Below are 17,379 nucleotides of genomic sequence, written 5' to 3'. Positions count from 1 at the left end.
CTCTTAGACTAATGGACAAAGTGTCAACAAAGTGTCAAAGGCATGTTCCCAAAACAGAGAGACAACGTAGAGCAGAGGTCAATTTAAATGAATTTTTATTAAAATAAAACTAAAGGGAAACTCTCTGAAGATTAGCATTAACACAAATTAATGGAGACACAGGGAGTCAAACACTCACATACATAATGTGTAACGATACTCCAACCACAGTAAAAATCACTTGACTTATCAGTCTGTTTTCTTTGTATCTGATCCAAAGTATTTCTTTCTTAAAAGGAGGCCATTCATTATTTTGAGGTAAAAGTAACAGCCTTCACACAATAGAATCCAACAGCTCGCCAGATAACGTCAATGTTTTATAAAAAGTGGCTTCCAACAATCCTTATAGAGATTACATCCTCATAAATCAAAAACGCCAGTGGATCAAGACTGGCAGAAAGCTAAACTAATATGGAATACAAGAGGTTAAGAAAGGAGTTGGCATAGTTACAGAAACAAATAAACGTGAGTGAGAGAGCAAGTACAATGGGAGCAAAATCCCGAATTAAACATATTAACCGGCTAAGGAAGCCGGAAACAATAGCAAGATAAAAGAAAAATAATTAAAAGTAACAAAAAGCCACAAGACACTGGAAAGTAGCACAGGTCCGATAACCACTCCACACCCACGCACACTCAGAGACAAACCATGTGAAGCAGGGGTATAAAAATATAATAGGCCCTAGCAAGACACGTTACGACAAAAATTGTAACAACATGACATGACTCAGTCAACGGCTCATGACCTTGACCTGAGTGCAGAAATCAAAAACCTGGATCGCCGCAAAGAGGCCAGGCCCACCCAGTCAAAACACATAACGTAAATAACTTGCACGCCACTAACACGTATTCATATCGCACATCTAGGCTAACATGAATAGTGCGGTATCAGCGTTAAACCACAACGCAGAACATTAGCTTGAGCTAAAACATCGAAGATACAGAGAATTAAAAGGTCTCTAATTAAAACAACAATCAAGCTCATCACACGCACAAAATAATCGGTTCGGTGCCACCTTTCGCTCCATTGCAGGAACAAGTACACAAAAGCAGACAAAAGGTAGGGCAGTGAAATAAGTCTGCAGCAAAATTGTAAAGAATAATACATTAAACTAGGGATCTCTCAGTAAACAAACTGGCATAACTATAGCAAGCCAATAAAGGGTAAATAATATATATACCTCGAAAGTGAAATAGTCGTATTCACGACTCTAAACTTAGATAGCCATTTGCAGGAAAACGCCTCAATCTTTTTCCTTCAAATTATTGTCAGACGACCAGAGACAACTCAAATCAAAGGTAAGCTACAAAGAAATGCTTTGGCAATTCTTTGTTACATGAGGTGCCATCTCTTTAATCTCGACGAACTACTTGTCAAGTCTGGCATAGGGAATACTAAGCAGCCATAACAGACTGACCTATAATATCGTAAAGAATGTGATATCTCTAAAATACAAAAGAAATATATAGAGGTAAAGAGGTGCGGAACAGCTTACTTTCGGAAGGTAGTGGGTTCTAATCCCACTGTCGGCGGCACTGAAGATGGATTTTTCCGTGGTTTCCCATTTTCACGCGCCATCCCATTCATAGCTCTCTTCCATCATTGCGCCACCAAAAACCTTCTACATATTAGTGTGACGTTCAACTACTAGCACCGGACGAGTTGGCTGTGTGGTTGGAGTCACGCAGCTGTCAGCTTGCATTCGGGAAACAGTGGGTTCATATCCCACTTTCGGCAGCCCTGAAGATGGTTTTCAGTGGTTTCCCATTTTCACACCAGGCAAATGCTGGGGCTGTACCTTAATTAAGACCACGGCCGCTTCCTTTCCACTCCTAGGCCTTCCCTATCCCATCATCAACATAAGATCCATCTGCGTCGATGCGACACAAAGCAAATAGCAAAAAATTAAAATTAAAAATAAATTATCAGCAAAAATTAAATTACAAGGTTTACAAAAAGCAGAAGTGGGGAAGTCGTGGGATTTCCATTGTTGTTAATGCTGACCCCCTCTAATCCTTTGTTATCCTGATTTTGAAACACACTCGAGTACCTGACAAACAAAATGAAGCATGACCTGTTGTAAGGAATTCTGAGAATAAGTAAAATATCAGTGAGATTATGGAGGGTCAATTCAAGAACCTTCTAAATTATGGAACTGGGATTCCCTCGAAAGCACTACATCATTCAATTGCCATTACACAAAGCAATGAAATGCAAAGTTAGGTAGTTTATCTTGCCACAACATACAATTCACTTTGTAAAAATAATGACTGGGGAAGTTTTTGAAATCACCATTTGATTTCTACCTGTAGTCTAAAACCGATTAATATTACTACTCTGCCGGTGTACATCTTAGTGTGATGCAAAACGCACTGTATGCTCGGTTCATATTTGTCGAGTATCTCCATGACCGAAGTTGGCTTATAAAAGGTGAAGCGAGCTATGTTCGTTCGACCTTGCCCCATGATATTTGCTCGTTCACGCACTCTCAGTCACAGATACATTTGCTCACCTCCCTCCGTCCTGGTTTCTACTAATGATGGAAGGATGTGGTAACACATCGACAATATCGCTTTGTTAAAATTAGCACCGATATTAATCAGTTCTAGCCCTAATTCTTTAAAACTTTCTCTGACAACAGTGTTCAACAGTGGGAAATTTTTGGCACACATGAAAGCACATAGGCAATGCTTGACGATAAGCTCTAGAATTAAAGTTGCACACGTGTTTTTCTTTAGTAAGTTGTTCCGGATTTGTACATTAAGAGTGCACCGCACGTATCACAGGAGACATACTCTTTCTGCTGACCACAAGCATGATCTTCTTCCAAACATCAGAACTGAGTCCATCTCTCTTGGTTAGTTTATATGATGCACTGTCGTGAATTTTATCCATACCGCTGTCCTTCAATTCATGTGGGATGATCAACTTCGGGTCAAAACTAATGGTTAACTCAATTGCCGGCCTTTTCTCTTTGTAAACAAGGACTCGCTATCTCTGGATGAACCACATTGCTTGCAACGTCAGTAAAGCAGGCAAAGTCATTCTCCCTAGTCAGCAAACTTCGCTTCGAACATGCCCTGTCGAACGACCTGGAGCAAACCCGGGCATTTTAGATTACCCTCTCAACTCATGCGTGATGGTGGTTGCACATCAAACAAGGCACATCTTGCTCCGTCTTGGTTACCCGTCTCAAATTTGAACAATGCACGCCACTAGTACGTACATCATTAGCATATTGAGTAATATCACAATGTACTTGCATATTTATTTTTACTTGTGTTCTTGAGGCGTTTTCTGAGAATTAACGCGCTTTTACTTAACTGGCAGCATTAAAATGTTGTAAACTTCATCAACCCATATTTATATGCATATTCAACCCATGAGACAAGCGACGAAATAAGCTGTTTACCATTAATGATTTCTCTACATTGTCTGAAGTTCAGAGAATATCTCTTCCACCGAGGTTATTGTCGGGTATATTCAACCCTTAATTTTTATTAGTAACGATTATGCGATGGAGTGACAAGTGGTGGTGAATATTAACACTGATGAGGAGAAAAGTGAAGACGTCTGATACTTAAGTTATAGGCTAAAGGAAGGGTATGATCAAGAAGTGCGTGAAAATGAATCACTCCGTTGACCTGGCTAAGCTGATACTGTCGGGGTCGGAAGAGATCAAGAGTTGACCAAGAGAGGCCATACAATAAATATGACAGTAAGGAACCTGACAGAGTGGAATCAATGCCAGACTCAGCTGGGGGAACTACGGTTGCCAGACTACACTCCGTAGCTGGGAGCCCTTGGTCCACGTTTTAGTCGCGTCTTACGACAGGCAGGGGATACCATCGATGTATTCTACCGTCCCCACCCACAGGGGGAACGGTGATAACAAGGAATGTAAATGCTTTCATGAATTTTCTAGATGTCGTCTTGGTAGCCGTGGTGATTACTGCAGGTTTCCCAAGAGAAGTAGTAAGTTCTCTATCGATGATCATGAATGAATGTTGTCTGTTTAGGATGCGTGAGTTACTGAACCATAATCTAATAATCACTTCTAATTTTCCAGGGTACTCGATGCCGAGCAACAGAATCAAAGGGCGTTCTCGAATACATCAGGAAGAATAACCTTTGATCGCTACTACAGGCATGATGAAGTAAGTCAACCAATTCATTGAACAGCGTAAAATATAATTTGTGTACTTAACTCGATTTACTGAAAATGTTAGCAAATTTGGTCATACTCTAGAATGGTGGATGTCAGAGAGTACTTACTCATTTCATTCCTAGGTCGAGAAATTCTCATGCACAATGAGTTATGTTTGGCAACCTAGTTATTTTAGATTATGGCATCGGTAAAAGAACGGTAAGTTTCACGAAGATGGTAGTGAATATGGTATTAAGAGGAAGCACAACTGGTCACCTATCCTCTCCTGACACAAATCAGAAGGAAAATTTAAGAAATCTGAAATTAAAGAAATTAAGTTATCAAACAAAGAAAGCGAAAGGCCACAAAGGGCTTTGAAATGAGACTCTCCAAGGTCTCGCAAAGCCAATACCGGCGGGGACGGTAAATTACAATTTTGATTTACGTCGCACCGACACAGAGAGGTCTAATAGCGACAATGGGATAGGAAAGGGCTAGGAGTGCGAAGGAAGCGGCCGCGGCCTTAATTAAGGTACAGCCCCAGCATTTGCCTGGTGTAAAAATAGGAAACTACGGGAAACCATCTTCAGGATTACCAACAGTGGGGTTCGAACACACTATGGGGACGGTAAAAGACAAGAGTTGACCAAGTGGGGTCGCACAGGAAAGGTGAACGAGGAGAGTCTGGGAGGAGTGCGTGGAAGCGAAAGCAATGCCGGGCTGAGGTGGAAGCCATAGTCGCCAACCCACGGTGTGAGTCCTTAGTCCCCCCTTTTAGTGGCGTCCTACGACAGGTAGGGTATACTGTGAATGTATTTTACCATCCCCAGCCTCAGGGAATTGTTGGCTCCATTAGGAGTAATACTGTTGTTGAAAAGATGGTAGCGAATTCCGAAATACACTGTGACATTTATTGGCCTCCTTACAATACTGCAGTACATAGGGGGTCAGGGTTTGTTTAGGTATGTGTCCATGTTCTGCTTTTGCAATCAGTCTGCTTTAGTGAGTAACAGATTGTGTGTCAGTAGCTCCAAACTCGGTTTGGGTGTTGAAATCAAGGGCGGATCCAGGGAGGTGGGAAGACTTTGACGGTCAGCCCTAGAGGGTATAAAATTTGGCTGGAGGAGCGGTTCGGGCAATCCCACAGTATAATGAATTTTACATTTTGAAAGTGATAGAAAGTGCTTCTAGACAATAATTCAAGTTAATCAATCAAAATGATTTATTTGTAAATATGGGTGTTAGCCCTAGTAACAAATTTCAAGTAAAATAATAATTGAATGGTCTCAGCCACCAGGTGCTGACGTATTGGGGTAACGCCACCTAGGCTCCCTGCATGTCAATTTTGATGTTCCGTTTACTCCGCCAGATGGCAATTAGGGAACCAAAACTCTATTGAGTAGCCTATGGCTAAATTTTTAATAAATTTCGTCGGGTGGACACCAAATGTGCCACCAGAGATCTTTTACATGCTGACATCATACGACTTGGAGTGCTGAAGATTCCTTTTTTTGTAGACTTCTGAAATTTGATGCCACCTGATCTGAATGTGAAATGTGTGAGTGCTAAGGTTGAAGAAGTTAAGCCAAATTGCCCGATTTGCGAAGATCAGTACTGTGTCAATGACTGGACGCAGATGCGAGTTGGCTGAATCGCTCAAGCTACGACGGATAGACATTGCCTGAATCCAGTGGACTAAGTGAAATGGTGTGAAAGTCTGTGACATTGGAGAAGTATACAAGGTCTTGCATTACGGCACAATATCTTGATGAAATTGCGTGGCAATTGTAAGGTAACATCACCTACGTAGACCTTATATATGATCGTTTGATTGGTATCCGAGTTATCACCGGGTTAACAATAGTACGCTTCGTCGCTTGTTTTGCACCACAAGTAGGCGGCGCAGTAGAGGAACAAGATGGATTTTCGACAGAACTGGAGTCATACGCCCCCTCTATTTCTTTGTTAGTTGTTTAACATCGCACTAACATATCAAAGGTTTTTGGTGACGGAAGGATGGGAAATGGCTAGGATTGTTGATGTAGTGGCCGTGGCTGGTGTGGAAATGGGAAAACATGGAAGACCATATTCAGGACTGCTGACGATGGGATTCGAAACCACCATCTGCGGAATACAAGCTCACAGCTACGCGACTCTAAACGCACGGCCAACTCGTTCAGTAACTCTCTATTGATGGCAGTGAACATCTGTCAATCGGTGAAGACCTCAACAGTCAAGTGATGGTTTCGAACGAGTGCATGGTGGATTCGGGTTTGGCGTGCGTAACGAAGCTCATGAACGCACTTTGGAATGCGACTTGGAAAATACGTTCTTCAAGAAATGCCTGTCCCACATTATCACATATAGCAGTGGTCTTCGCATGTCGCAAACCGATTAGTGGATGGTTAAGAGGATGGATCTGCGGCTAGTAATGTACTGAAAAGAAATACCATCAGACATCTCCTTTCAGCGTTTCGTGGACAAACAGGTTTACGAGATCTAGCGTGCAGTGAAGTCCAAAAATTCGCCAACAAGAACCGGTTGTCTTTTCAAAAACCAGTTTGAAAAAGTTGGAAATAAATCGAACATCTTCCTCGGTAAATTACTCCAGTCTCTATTTCTTCTTATATTTGCTTCAATATTTTCCCTCTTGATTTGCAACTTTATTTGCAGTAGGCATGGACTTTTAGCTGATTTTTACATTGCCTCCACTCACTTGAGGGAGGCTTCTCAAGTTCATCCTTCTTATTCGACATTCTTTAAACACTTGGTCTCTCCAATAGTATTAAGTTAGGCCTAGGGAGAATTTCATGTTCATTCCATCCTACTTTTAAAAACTCCATTCAAGTTCATCTACCTACTAATGCCCTTCGATGTCATCTCTCCAAGGTAGCTTGTCACCTTATTTCAAACTCTTTCCAGCACAAAATTTGCAACATTTATGTAAAACTACTTTGTTTTAAATCACCCATTGTGCTACTTGCCTTTGGATCTTTTCCGGTTATCGAATCAAGGAACCCCGGAAAGAATCCAATGCACTGGATCCTCGACACTATCAACTATAAAAATGAGTATTCTGCATTATCCTGCATATGGCCAAGAACTTTCTTTAAGTAGTGATTTACAACTCCAAACACACGCTCCCACTATCCTAAAGTGTTCCAGTGATTGAAAGTTAGGAAGTATTAAAACAAGAGATGAACAATGTACTGAAACATTCATGTTGTTCAAAGCAATCACACTATACAGAGAATCGACAAATACATACACAAAGATTTGTCCCATTTTTCTACGAGGTCGGGTATGAATTGAGATGAATATTCTCAGCGAGTTTTTAAGAGTGGATGCTCTTCCTGACGTCAACTTCACCAGAGGAGTTAATGAGATGAAATGCATGACGTGATATATGATAGTAGGAATGGAGAGGGTGAAACCTGGTGCCTACTCCTGTCAACTAACGCCAAGGGGTCTGCTCGAGGCTTAACGTATCCATCCGACGGACGAATCACCACCAACAGCGTCAAATGACCTCACTCCATGTGAGCACTGCGGAGAGGTTTGGAAATGAATCCAGGCTTTTGGCACGCAATCTAGTGATATGAACTAAATATTATAGAGTTCTTCTTCCTCTCTTTGTCGTCACTGTATATTAATTGATAACGTCCTGGTTGTGGAGCTCCTGCTGAAGATGCTCCAGCGTTAGCACTCTGTTTGACTTCAGTGGAGCCATAAACTTATTGTTGTCGCCTAATTGCTGGGACAAGCCTTCCTCTTCTTCGTACCCCGGACTCTTCGGGCTACATAGCTTTCGTCCAGTGCTTTTACCTTCTCGAACCATGTCAGCCGCTCACACTGAACTTTCTCCAAAGGTGTCTCCTTCACTTGTAATGCTCTTGTTTCAGATGTGGCCATTTTTCGAAACTTCCGCTGACATTTTCAGAATCTTCGTTTTCATGGCATTTAAACGACGCTTGTGGTATTTATAAAATGTCTAGCATTTCGAAGCATAAGTCTGTGGAAGCCTCATCACAGTCATGTAGAACTTTGCACTAAGCTTCATTGACATCGCCCTATCATAGAACACATGCGAATTTTTCTTCTGCTTCAGCCAAGGGCTGACCCTACTGAATTTTTTAACCAAAACGACCCAAAAACCGAAACAGAAGATTTTGTTCCGAAAATTATCCCATTCGTTGGTACACATGGCTATTTATTACTTTTTCGTGCTCGGCCATTTCTAAATGTCCTCCTGAAGTATTTAAACATCCCTTCGAAGTGCTACGCCCACTTCCTCGATGAATACCTACGGAATTTCATTGTGGTTCATATTTCCGCTTTTGAATTTCTGGTGATTTCTGGCGTACTGGTCTGTGTTGTGATCTGTGGGCAGTTTTCGTAGTTGTGTGCACAGAGGAACATTATAAATAATCAAATTAACCTATGGATGACAAAGTGTCTACCGCACTACTTTTTATTTTTGTTTGCGTTTGCTTCAAAATTCGGCTTGGGTTCGGCATGTTAGATTTATCAATAATTCTTAACACTCGTATGTGATGTGGCTTAGCACAATGAAATATATCAACAAGTTTTAGTGAAAAACTATTGTATCTTTCAAGAATCAAAGATCATCATTACTGCCAGGGGTACCTACTTTTATATATAAGAGCTTAATAAGTAGACTAGAATGTTAAAACCTCTTACTGAGAAGAGGAAAAGGGCCGAGGCAAGAAAAATATAGCGCAGGGAAGCTCTGAAGCATCTACTGTAATCTACAATACAAAATGTATGTATGTATGTAAATGCTACATCTCCTCCAAAACTACTGGAGCAATTTCAACCAAACTAGGTACACCTATGACTTACTATCTGGTGACTAGCACTATGGGAGTATAAGCCAACCCAGGAAGCTCTAGGGGTGAGGGTGGAGAGGGGTGACATACAAATAATAGTAAATAGTGTCGAATTCATAGTTTTCGGAGTCTCTGAGATGAACAGTGACACTCCGTATGCGGTTTAAATGAAAGTTCATCCTCCATAGCCATAGGGAGTGAGAAGGGGTGAAAAATATAATGTCTATAAATGACCGAGTGTATGGATATATGTGTGTGTATATTCCAGCATAGCTCTCGATCAAACTTGGTACAAATATGACTTACCATCTGTAAAATAAACTGTGGGGGCAAGACACCACTAGCACCCCTATGGGAGGGATTGAAATACAAAAATAATAAATTGAAAACGACCGATATGAGTGTCGCCATGTTTTCAGGGTCGCTGACCTGAACTGTGACATTCTGGGTGCCGTTTAGTTAAAGTAAAGACCCCAAAGCCATGGGGTGAGAAGGGGTTTCAAAGGAAACGTCCACAATTACCGAGGTTATGGATGTGCTGCATGGCTCTCTACCAACCTGGTACATATATTACTTAATATCTGGAAAAAATACTATGGGGTTAAGGCACTCCTTGAACCACTAGGAGTGCGGGTGAAAAGGGGCTGAAATATAAAAAATGATAGAGAACGTTCAATATTAATGTAACCTAGAAGCCATAAGTTTCGGGGTCACTGAGATGAATAGTGACACGTTTAAGTTCAATTTCAGCCCCAATAGCTCTCAACCAGACTTGGTATAATTACTACCTGAAACAATAGGGGATGGATGATAGGGGTTGAAAAAAGGGTGACATGTAAAAATAATCGAAAGTGACCAATAATAGTGTCGAACTCATTGTTTCCTGGGTTGCTGAGATGAATAGTGGCACTGTGAATGCAGTTTAAGCCAAGTTCAGTCTTGGGGTTGAGAAGAGATGAAAAAAGAATGTCTAAATTGATCGGGATTATAGATGAATGTGTGTATGTTCCAACATAGCACTCAATGAAACTTGGTACACATTATGACTTACTATCTACAAAGACAAAGACACCTCCGTACAGGCCATTAAGGCCTTTGGAAGAGTGGAAGGTAAAGGCTTCCACCATTGTTAACCGCGGCAAGTAATGGGGTAGAGTGGTTAGCTCTACGCCCGGCCGCCTTTGCCCCCAGGAATTAACCTGGAACTCATTTTTGGTGTAGGCTGAGTAAACCTCAGGGCCATATGCACTTCCGGGAGTGGAAATCTCGTTTCTTAAATTTTAAGACTTTCTGACGGGGATTCGAACCCACGTCCTTCCGGGCGAACCGACTACGTCTTTACCGCCTCGGCCAGCCAGCCCCTATGACTTACTATCTGAACAAGAAAAAAAAAAGAATTATGTGGGTATGATACTCGTAGCACCCGTAGGGGAGGAACTAACATGTAAAAATAATAAAAAATGATCTACTGTACCTAAGTTTCGAATCCGAGTTTTTCGGGGTCGTTGAGATGAATTTTGACATTCCTAATGCCGTTTAAGTCCACGTCAGCCCCCATCCGCATGGAGTTGAGAAGGGTTGAAAAAGAAAATGTCCAATATGACGTATATGCTGAATCCTATGTTTTCAGAGTCGGTAGGCTGTTTGGTTACAGTCCCAGTGCCAGATGGAATCGTGTACATCATATTATCTATAGCGCAACACGTAAATATATTTAGGTATAACTTACCTTCATTATTTATTGGAAAGGGTCACCTACTTTCCAGTCTATCTCGGTGCCACAAAGACAAAGTTTAATGCGAAACTAAATGATCTGAAAATAAAACTTAGAATTAAACACATACGAATAACTATAAATCTACAAAAGATTTCGTAAAACATCCATCGACTTCACAATAAAAATCTACTAATATTCACTTCAAACAGGAAAAACAAATCCAAAAACTAAACATTCAGAAAGGTGCCCTAGCAGAGCCGGGTACTACAGCTAGTTTTATATACAAAATTAGTTTTTCTCAAAAACTGATCTTTCGATCACAGAACAAAGGCAAATTTTGTTTCGACGTTAGCCAGCCTACAATGATGCTGCGATTTACATGCCCATCATATCCACATAGTGTTTCCATTAAGATTATGACGTCAGTGTTTTAAGTATTAAATAATGGTAAGAAACCAAGATTAAGTTTTTGACGCAGAATACCTCAACCGTTTCTTTCAACAACTGGGTCTCTCGGCAATATTCTGTGCGTCTCAGAAAGTTGTATATCAGACTTCTTCAAATAATTTCAAAAGTATAAGTGCTTGGAAATATATATTTAAAAAAAGACTTGAAAAGAGGAGGGTCTAAAGAATGTACCTAAATACATTTCAAGGGAATATGGCTGAATAGTGAGTAATGCGCGCATCCACCATGTGGTGAAATCGGGAGCTGGGAGCATGCGTTGAAATTACGTAGTAAACACGGTACCGCGAGGCCTATCCATGTCTGTAATCATATTTGTGAGAAAACTTGGCTACGTGAGGGAAAAAATTGTTATACTGATCAAAATTTAGTGAAAAACTGCGATATATCCAAATGTCGTAATTTAAAGGAAGTCCAAACCTACCGCAGATGGAAACAAGTAGAAATAATGAGTGAAATATGATATACAAACCCATAATTTACACGACTGCGAGCAAAGGATCGTATAGACGAGGTGAAAAAGTGGAGCGGCCGAGCTGAGCTCATGAAGATACAGTAAATGAGTTCGAAAACTCCCAGACGATGTAATCTAGTTGATGCAAATAGTGTCATTTCACATTAGTTGCAGGAGGAGAGGCCAGACAGATATAAAGAAAATCTCTCTAACCTTAAATCTACGCTTACCGAGCTCGATAGCTCAAGTCGCTTACGTGCGGCCAGTATCCAGTGTTTGGGAGAGAAGGGTTCGAACCCCACTATTGGCAGCCTTGAAGATGGTTTTCGGTGTTTTCCCAATTTAACACCAGACAAATGGTGGGGCTGTACCTTAATTAAGGCCATGGCCGCTTTCTTCCCACTTCTGGCACTTTTCTCTCCCTCGTCGGCATAAGAGCCATATATCGGTGCGACATAAAGCAACTTGCAAAACAAGAAAAATCCACGCATTCGCTTCATCCTAATACCCACCCAAACATTTTATTTTATTCTACGCTCAAAAGACGTATGGTCGTGACTTCGACACAGAACGCACACATTTTTTTCTTCTGGCAATGGGGTGGAATGAGAATAGCCATAGACCATGTAGTTAGCATCACAGTGCAACTTAAGTTTCTTCTAACATTAGAAATTTGGTCCTTTCTTTTGTTTATTATTCCATTTAATTACTTATAATTAGGGCTCGGATGTTTAAGACATAAAAATTGCCCAAATAAGCAAGCAAATATGACCTCAAAAGTGACGAAATATGACCTCAAAATTGACGAAATATGACCTAAATATTACAAAATATGACCCAAAAAATCAATCTAAATATGGTCATTTAAAAATTAAGCAGATGTCTTTCGAAAGATTATGGTAGGGCGGCAGGGCAAATAGTGCAAACTCACATAACTTTTTCATTCTTCTCCGCGGGTGGTATTGAAGTGTACGACAAGATTCATCTTCAAAGCATCAGGCACGAAAGATTTCCGATTATCACTTAACACATTCTTGTAAGAAGAGAAGCTCCTTTATACGTCACAAGACGTTATTGGTGGATATTTAAATAATTTCAGGGAAAAATACAGTATAATAACTGAGCCTCTTTACTACTGAAATACACTATACGAGAAATCCTTCCTGGTGAAATCGTACATCCTTAGAAGCATGCTCATCTCCCTTACATCTAACGTGTTGATATTCTTCCTGAGAGGTACTGTTTCAGTAGCGTACAACATTGCACGGCTGTCCTGAAAACATTTTCTTCAAACCTTACCGACACCTTCTTATCGCAGGATACCTCTGACATCTCTCCAGTTTCTAAAAGCTGCTTGGATTCTAGAATACACTTCCATTTGCAACATCTCCATCCTATTCTCTGAACGACCTCAAGTAATGAAACTCGGTAACCATACTGTTGGCATCACCTTGCAATTCTAGAAGAAAGCGAGAGAGGCACTGATCTATAAAACGAAGATTGAAGAGACTTCTGGGTAAAGAAGAAGAAGGGACATGAAAGGTGGAAGAATGGAAGACCACCTTGACCTTGTAAATATACTGTCAGAATAGAGAAAGGACTAAGAAAATGCTCATGAAAATAATGTGTTGTCGGAGGGAGATCGGATTTGGGGGACAAAAGATGAGGAGAAACAGTCATTTTTCTATCCATCCATCCATAGATCTAGAATTGAAAAAGCTGAAACCTTGAGTTAAACATCTGCTTTCTTTTACAGATAAACAACTATTTGGATAAATTAGCGTACTCCCACGCTGATCTGGTCAAAATCGAGACCATAGGAGCCAGCTACGAGGGTCGCAGTATCAAGATGGTGAAGCTTTCAGAAAGCACTCACGAAGACCAGAGTCGTCCCGCGATCCTGATTGACGCTGGTGTCCACGCACGAGAATGGATCAGTCCAGCTATGGCCCTCTTTATCATCGACCAGCTGACCGAGGACAAGCGAAACAGACACCTGCTGAACAACGTAGACTGGTACATCATCCCCGTGCTAAACCCGGATGGTTACGAGTACACACACACCACAGTAAGTAGAACACGTACGGTACACGTACTATAGAACTAGATACTCCATGCACCTGATGCGTATTAATCTTCTGTAATATATACAAATTAATGTTTGTTTGTTCGTCTCATGTAGAGTAAAAAAACTACTTGAGCGATTTCACTGAAAATTTCACGATTTGTTCTTATTACTGTAACGTGCTACTGCCATAACCTCTTCATCGACGTTCTACGAGTTTCTGCAAACTTCGTCGCATGTACATCTCCACATACTCTACAATTTTATGTTTCTACAGGACTATATGCTATTATTATTATCTGTTCTGGCTATCAATACTTCTTCCTATCATCGGAATTACCTTACTTTCTGCTCACCTGTCGTTACCCTCCGACATTTCTCGACACACTGACTGCTGTCTTTCTGTCTGCCTCGCACCTACTACGTCATCTGCCACGTCACATGATCTTTCTCGAATGAACTGGTCTTCGCTTCCGGGCGGGTATATATTGGACTGCTTGGCCCGTCTTAGGCAGACTGGCGTCATCTTCAGTAAATAGTGTGTGTGTGTGGAGGGGCTACGGACCTCGCACGGCTTGCCGTGTGCTGCGCCATTTTCTTCCCTACCAGCTGATGGAGTTATTCTGAAAGGACTTTGGTGAGCTAAACATATCATTTACTAAACTTGTTTTGGAAACTTTAAACACGGCCTGTTCGGCATTTTGAGTGATGGCATGCTATGAAAACTTTCAAGGCCTTGGTTCGAATCTAACTCTTTGCCACCTTCAAACTGATTAAGATTAATTGATTTTTAGTGCTGAATACTTGGTGATGTGGACTGAACCTAAACATCGTCAAACAGAACTTTCTCAACCTTAGATGATTCTGGAAAACATCTGTTGGCAGATCAAACATTCTCCAGCATTACGCAGTCGGAGTTTCCTTTCTTTTCATCCTCACTTATCCTTATTGTACTGATCCTCCTTTTTACCCTACCCTTTTCTCTTTTTTTAGGTGTATATGCTTTTTATATTAGGGCGCCCTGGAGGCGTATTCGGTTTTTTAGTCTGGCCAAATATTTCTTGATCTTCATGGTAAAGGTGTACTTGTTCCCTCCAAATTTGATTAGATAATAATATTAATAATTATCATTTGAGGTGATTGTGTGTGTGACACCTCTCTTAAAAAAATAATAATTGAGAAAACTGGTTTTGTGATCTAGTTCCATTATATGGTCGAGACTCACGCTGACACAGTGTTCTATGTAACGATTTTTGTAATTTTGTCAAAACTTATTTGTGGGTTAGTCCCCTTTCGAAAACTTTTCCTTTAAACGAGGACCCGAACTATTTTGCCTTTGTAATCAATGTCTGGAATTGTTGCTCGGACTATATCTTCTTGGTTAACAAGGTGTATATTGTGATACACTTTTTTCACCAATTTTATTGACAAAAAAAAGAGTTGTTCTTTCAAAGGTTAAGAAACTCTACTTAAGAAATATATCATCTGAGATGATTATCTGTATAACTCTGAAAAAGCTGTTAAAGCGCGGATCTTGCATGGCAGTTCCTTTTTAATCTCTTATATATATATATATATATTGGTCAATTTAATTTTGTAGGGTTTAGCTTAATTATCCCTTTGCTACTATTCCTAAAATGTCCAGGGTATATTTGAGGATCTATTTTCTCCAAAAATGTTAGTGTGTACTGTATTCTCGTTAAAGCTGCTGTTCCAACACACTTGGTCACCTAAATTTTTTTTTGAAAGGTGGTGTTCTTTTTTGATGTTTGGTACCTACCACGGTAAACCTCTCCTACTATCCTCCCCCCCCCCCGTACTGCTTCCCCTCGATCTGCTCCTTTCTTGTTTGATGTGATCGACTCCTCGGTGCAGTGTTGCCTATGCACAGACATCGTTTGATAGTTTTTTCTTACAGCCGGGATGGAAAGATGAGTTTTGGGGAAAGCTCTCAAGATATCTTAACTCTATTGCACAATACGTCACATTACTCATGAGAGGGTTTAGGAAGTAGTTTAAACGAAATCCGATGGGTAGTTTCTTATGATGAGTAATTTTATGTAATTAGTGTAATCGCAAATTCGTGCTAAGATTGGATCGACTTAATGAAAAGGTCGTCGCCAGGCGACAGCGAATTACTCTGTATCATGATAGTCAGGTAAGAAATGCTTTATATAGGGGGATGGGAACACGCCGCCATGTTTTATGAAGTACCTTTCCACATCTCTCCCTGAACAATTGGAGCAATTTAGATTTACTATCTGAAGACAAACACTGTGGGGAAAAGTTACGCTTAGCGCCCCGAGGGGTGAGAGTGAACTTAATCTAAAATAGTGACGAAGGGGGGGGGGTGAAATGTAAAATTAAGCGAAAAAGATCGATGTTAGTCTCTACTCCATGGCTTTCCGGGTCGCTGAGATGAATGGTGACAATCTGGATGCCATTTAATTCGAAGTTCAGACTCTATCGACATGGTTGAGAAGGAGTGAACGAGAATATGTCCAAAATGACCTACGTTTGTGTTGAGTGCACAGTTTTTGGGGTCTCTAGCCTGATTGGTGATAGTGCCAGTCACACCTGGAATCGTATACACCATAACTTACTTATAACTTACTTTTAATTTTTGGTTGAAAGGATCAGCTACTTCCCTAACCTTCTGGACTGCCACAGGGAAATAATTTAATAATTGAATCTCAAACTAAAACTTGAAATTAAACACATGGCAATAACTGTAAATTTAAAAAAGAGTCCGTAAACTCTCAGGCAACGGCACAATAAAGAAATCTACAAAAAAAGAAACACTTCAAACAGTTAATACTAATCCTAAAATTAAACATTAAAAAAGTATGCCCGAGCAGAGCCGGGTACAACAGCTGGTAATAATAATTTCGTGTGGCTATTTTTAGCCGAGTGCAGCCCTTGTAAGGCAGACCCTCCGATGAGGGCGGGCGGCATCTGCCATGTGTAGGTAACTGCGTGTTATTGTGATGGAGGATAGTGTGTTGTGTGGTGTGCGAGTTGCAGGTATGTTGCCCCCGGTCCATTTGAATTAACCAATAAGGTTTAAAATCCCCGTCCCGGCCGGGAATCGAACCAGGGACCCTCTGAACCGAAGGCCTGTACGCTGACCATTCAGCCAACGAGTCGGACACAACAGCTGGTGATAGATGTAAAATCTCGAGTCATTACAGTGTTTTAAGGTATCGTTGAAGATTTTCGTATGGTAGTTCGGACAAATCGTAAAATTGTAAACACAAAAGAGTAACAAACATTTTATGCCTCAAGTCGTAAAAGCGCTTTCATATTGGCAATATAGATCTAACATTAATAAGGCAATAAGGATTGCTCGTGTATACTGTACAGGATGAGCTTAGCACAGGTATACTCGGTTCACTCAGAAGGGCGTGGATTCGATGCCCCGTCAGCAAGCCGACAAATTTAAAAAGTGAAATTCTCACTCGGAGTGGAAATTGGTCCCAATATTCATTCAGGCTACGCCAAAACTGAGTAATAGGTTAATTCATGGACTTCAAGGCGACCAGACGTAGAGCTAACCACTCTGTTCCAGTTATTCGATTCGGGAGCCTACCTTATGGCCTATTATGCCTGTTGTACACGATCAAATGGTTGTCAAATTTAAA

At 40.8% G+C, this 17,379-nt stretch overlaps 1 protein-coding gene across 1 annotated transcript in view; it reads left to right on the top strand.

The window, feature by feature from the left end:
* LOC136863526 (carboxypeptidase B1) overlaps window positions 1–17,379 on the top strand; it is a 144,667-nt gene that overhangs the window by 32,537 nt on the left and 94,751 nt on the right. Inside the window, exons 3-4 of the mRNA XM_068226003.1 lie at window positions 4,110–4,197; window positions 13,430–13,741. Of these exons, the coding sequence (XP_068082104.1) occupies window positions 4,110–4,197; window positions 13,430–13,741 (400 nt within the window). The remainder of the gene's footprint in view (window positions 1–4,109; window positions 4,198–13,429; window positions 13,742–17,379) is intronic.

The sequence above is a fragment of the Anabrus simplex genome, chromosome 1, assembly GCF_040414725.1.
Source record: "Anabrus simplex isolate iqAnaSimp1 chromosome 1, ASM4041472v1, whole genome shotgun sequence".
Classification (NCBI taxonomy): Eukaryota; Metazoa; Arthropoda; class Insecta; order Orthoptera; family Tettigoniidae; genus Anabrus; species Anabrus simplex.
Note: the sequence above shows the minus strand (reverse complement) of the source record. Positions and strands in the feature narration are given on the sequence as shown.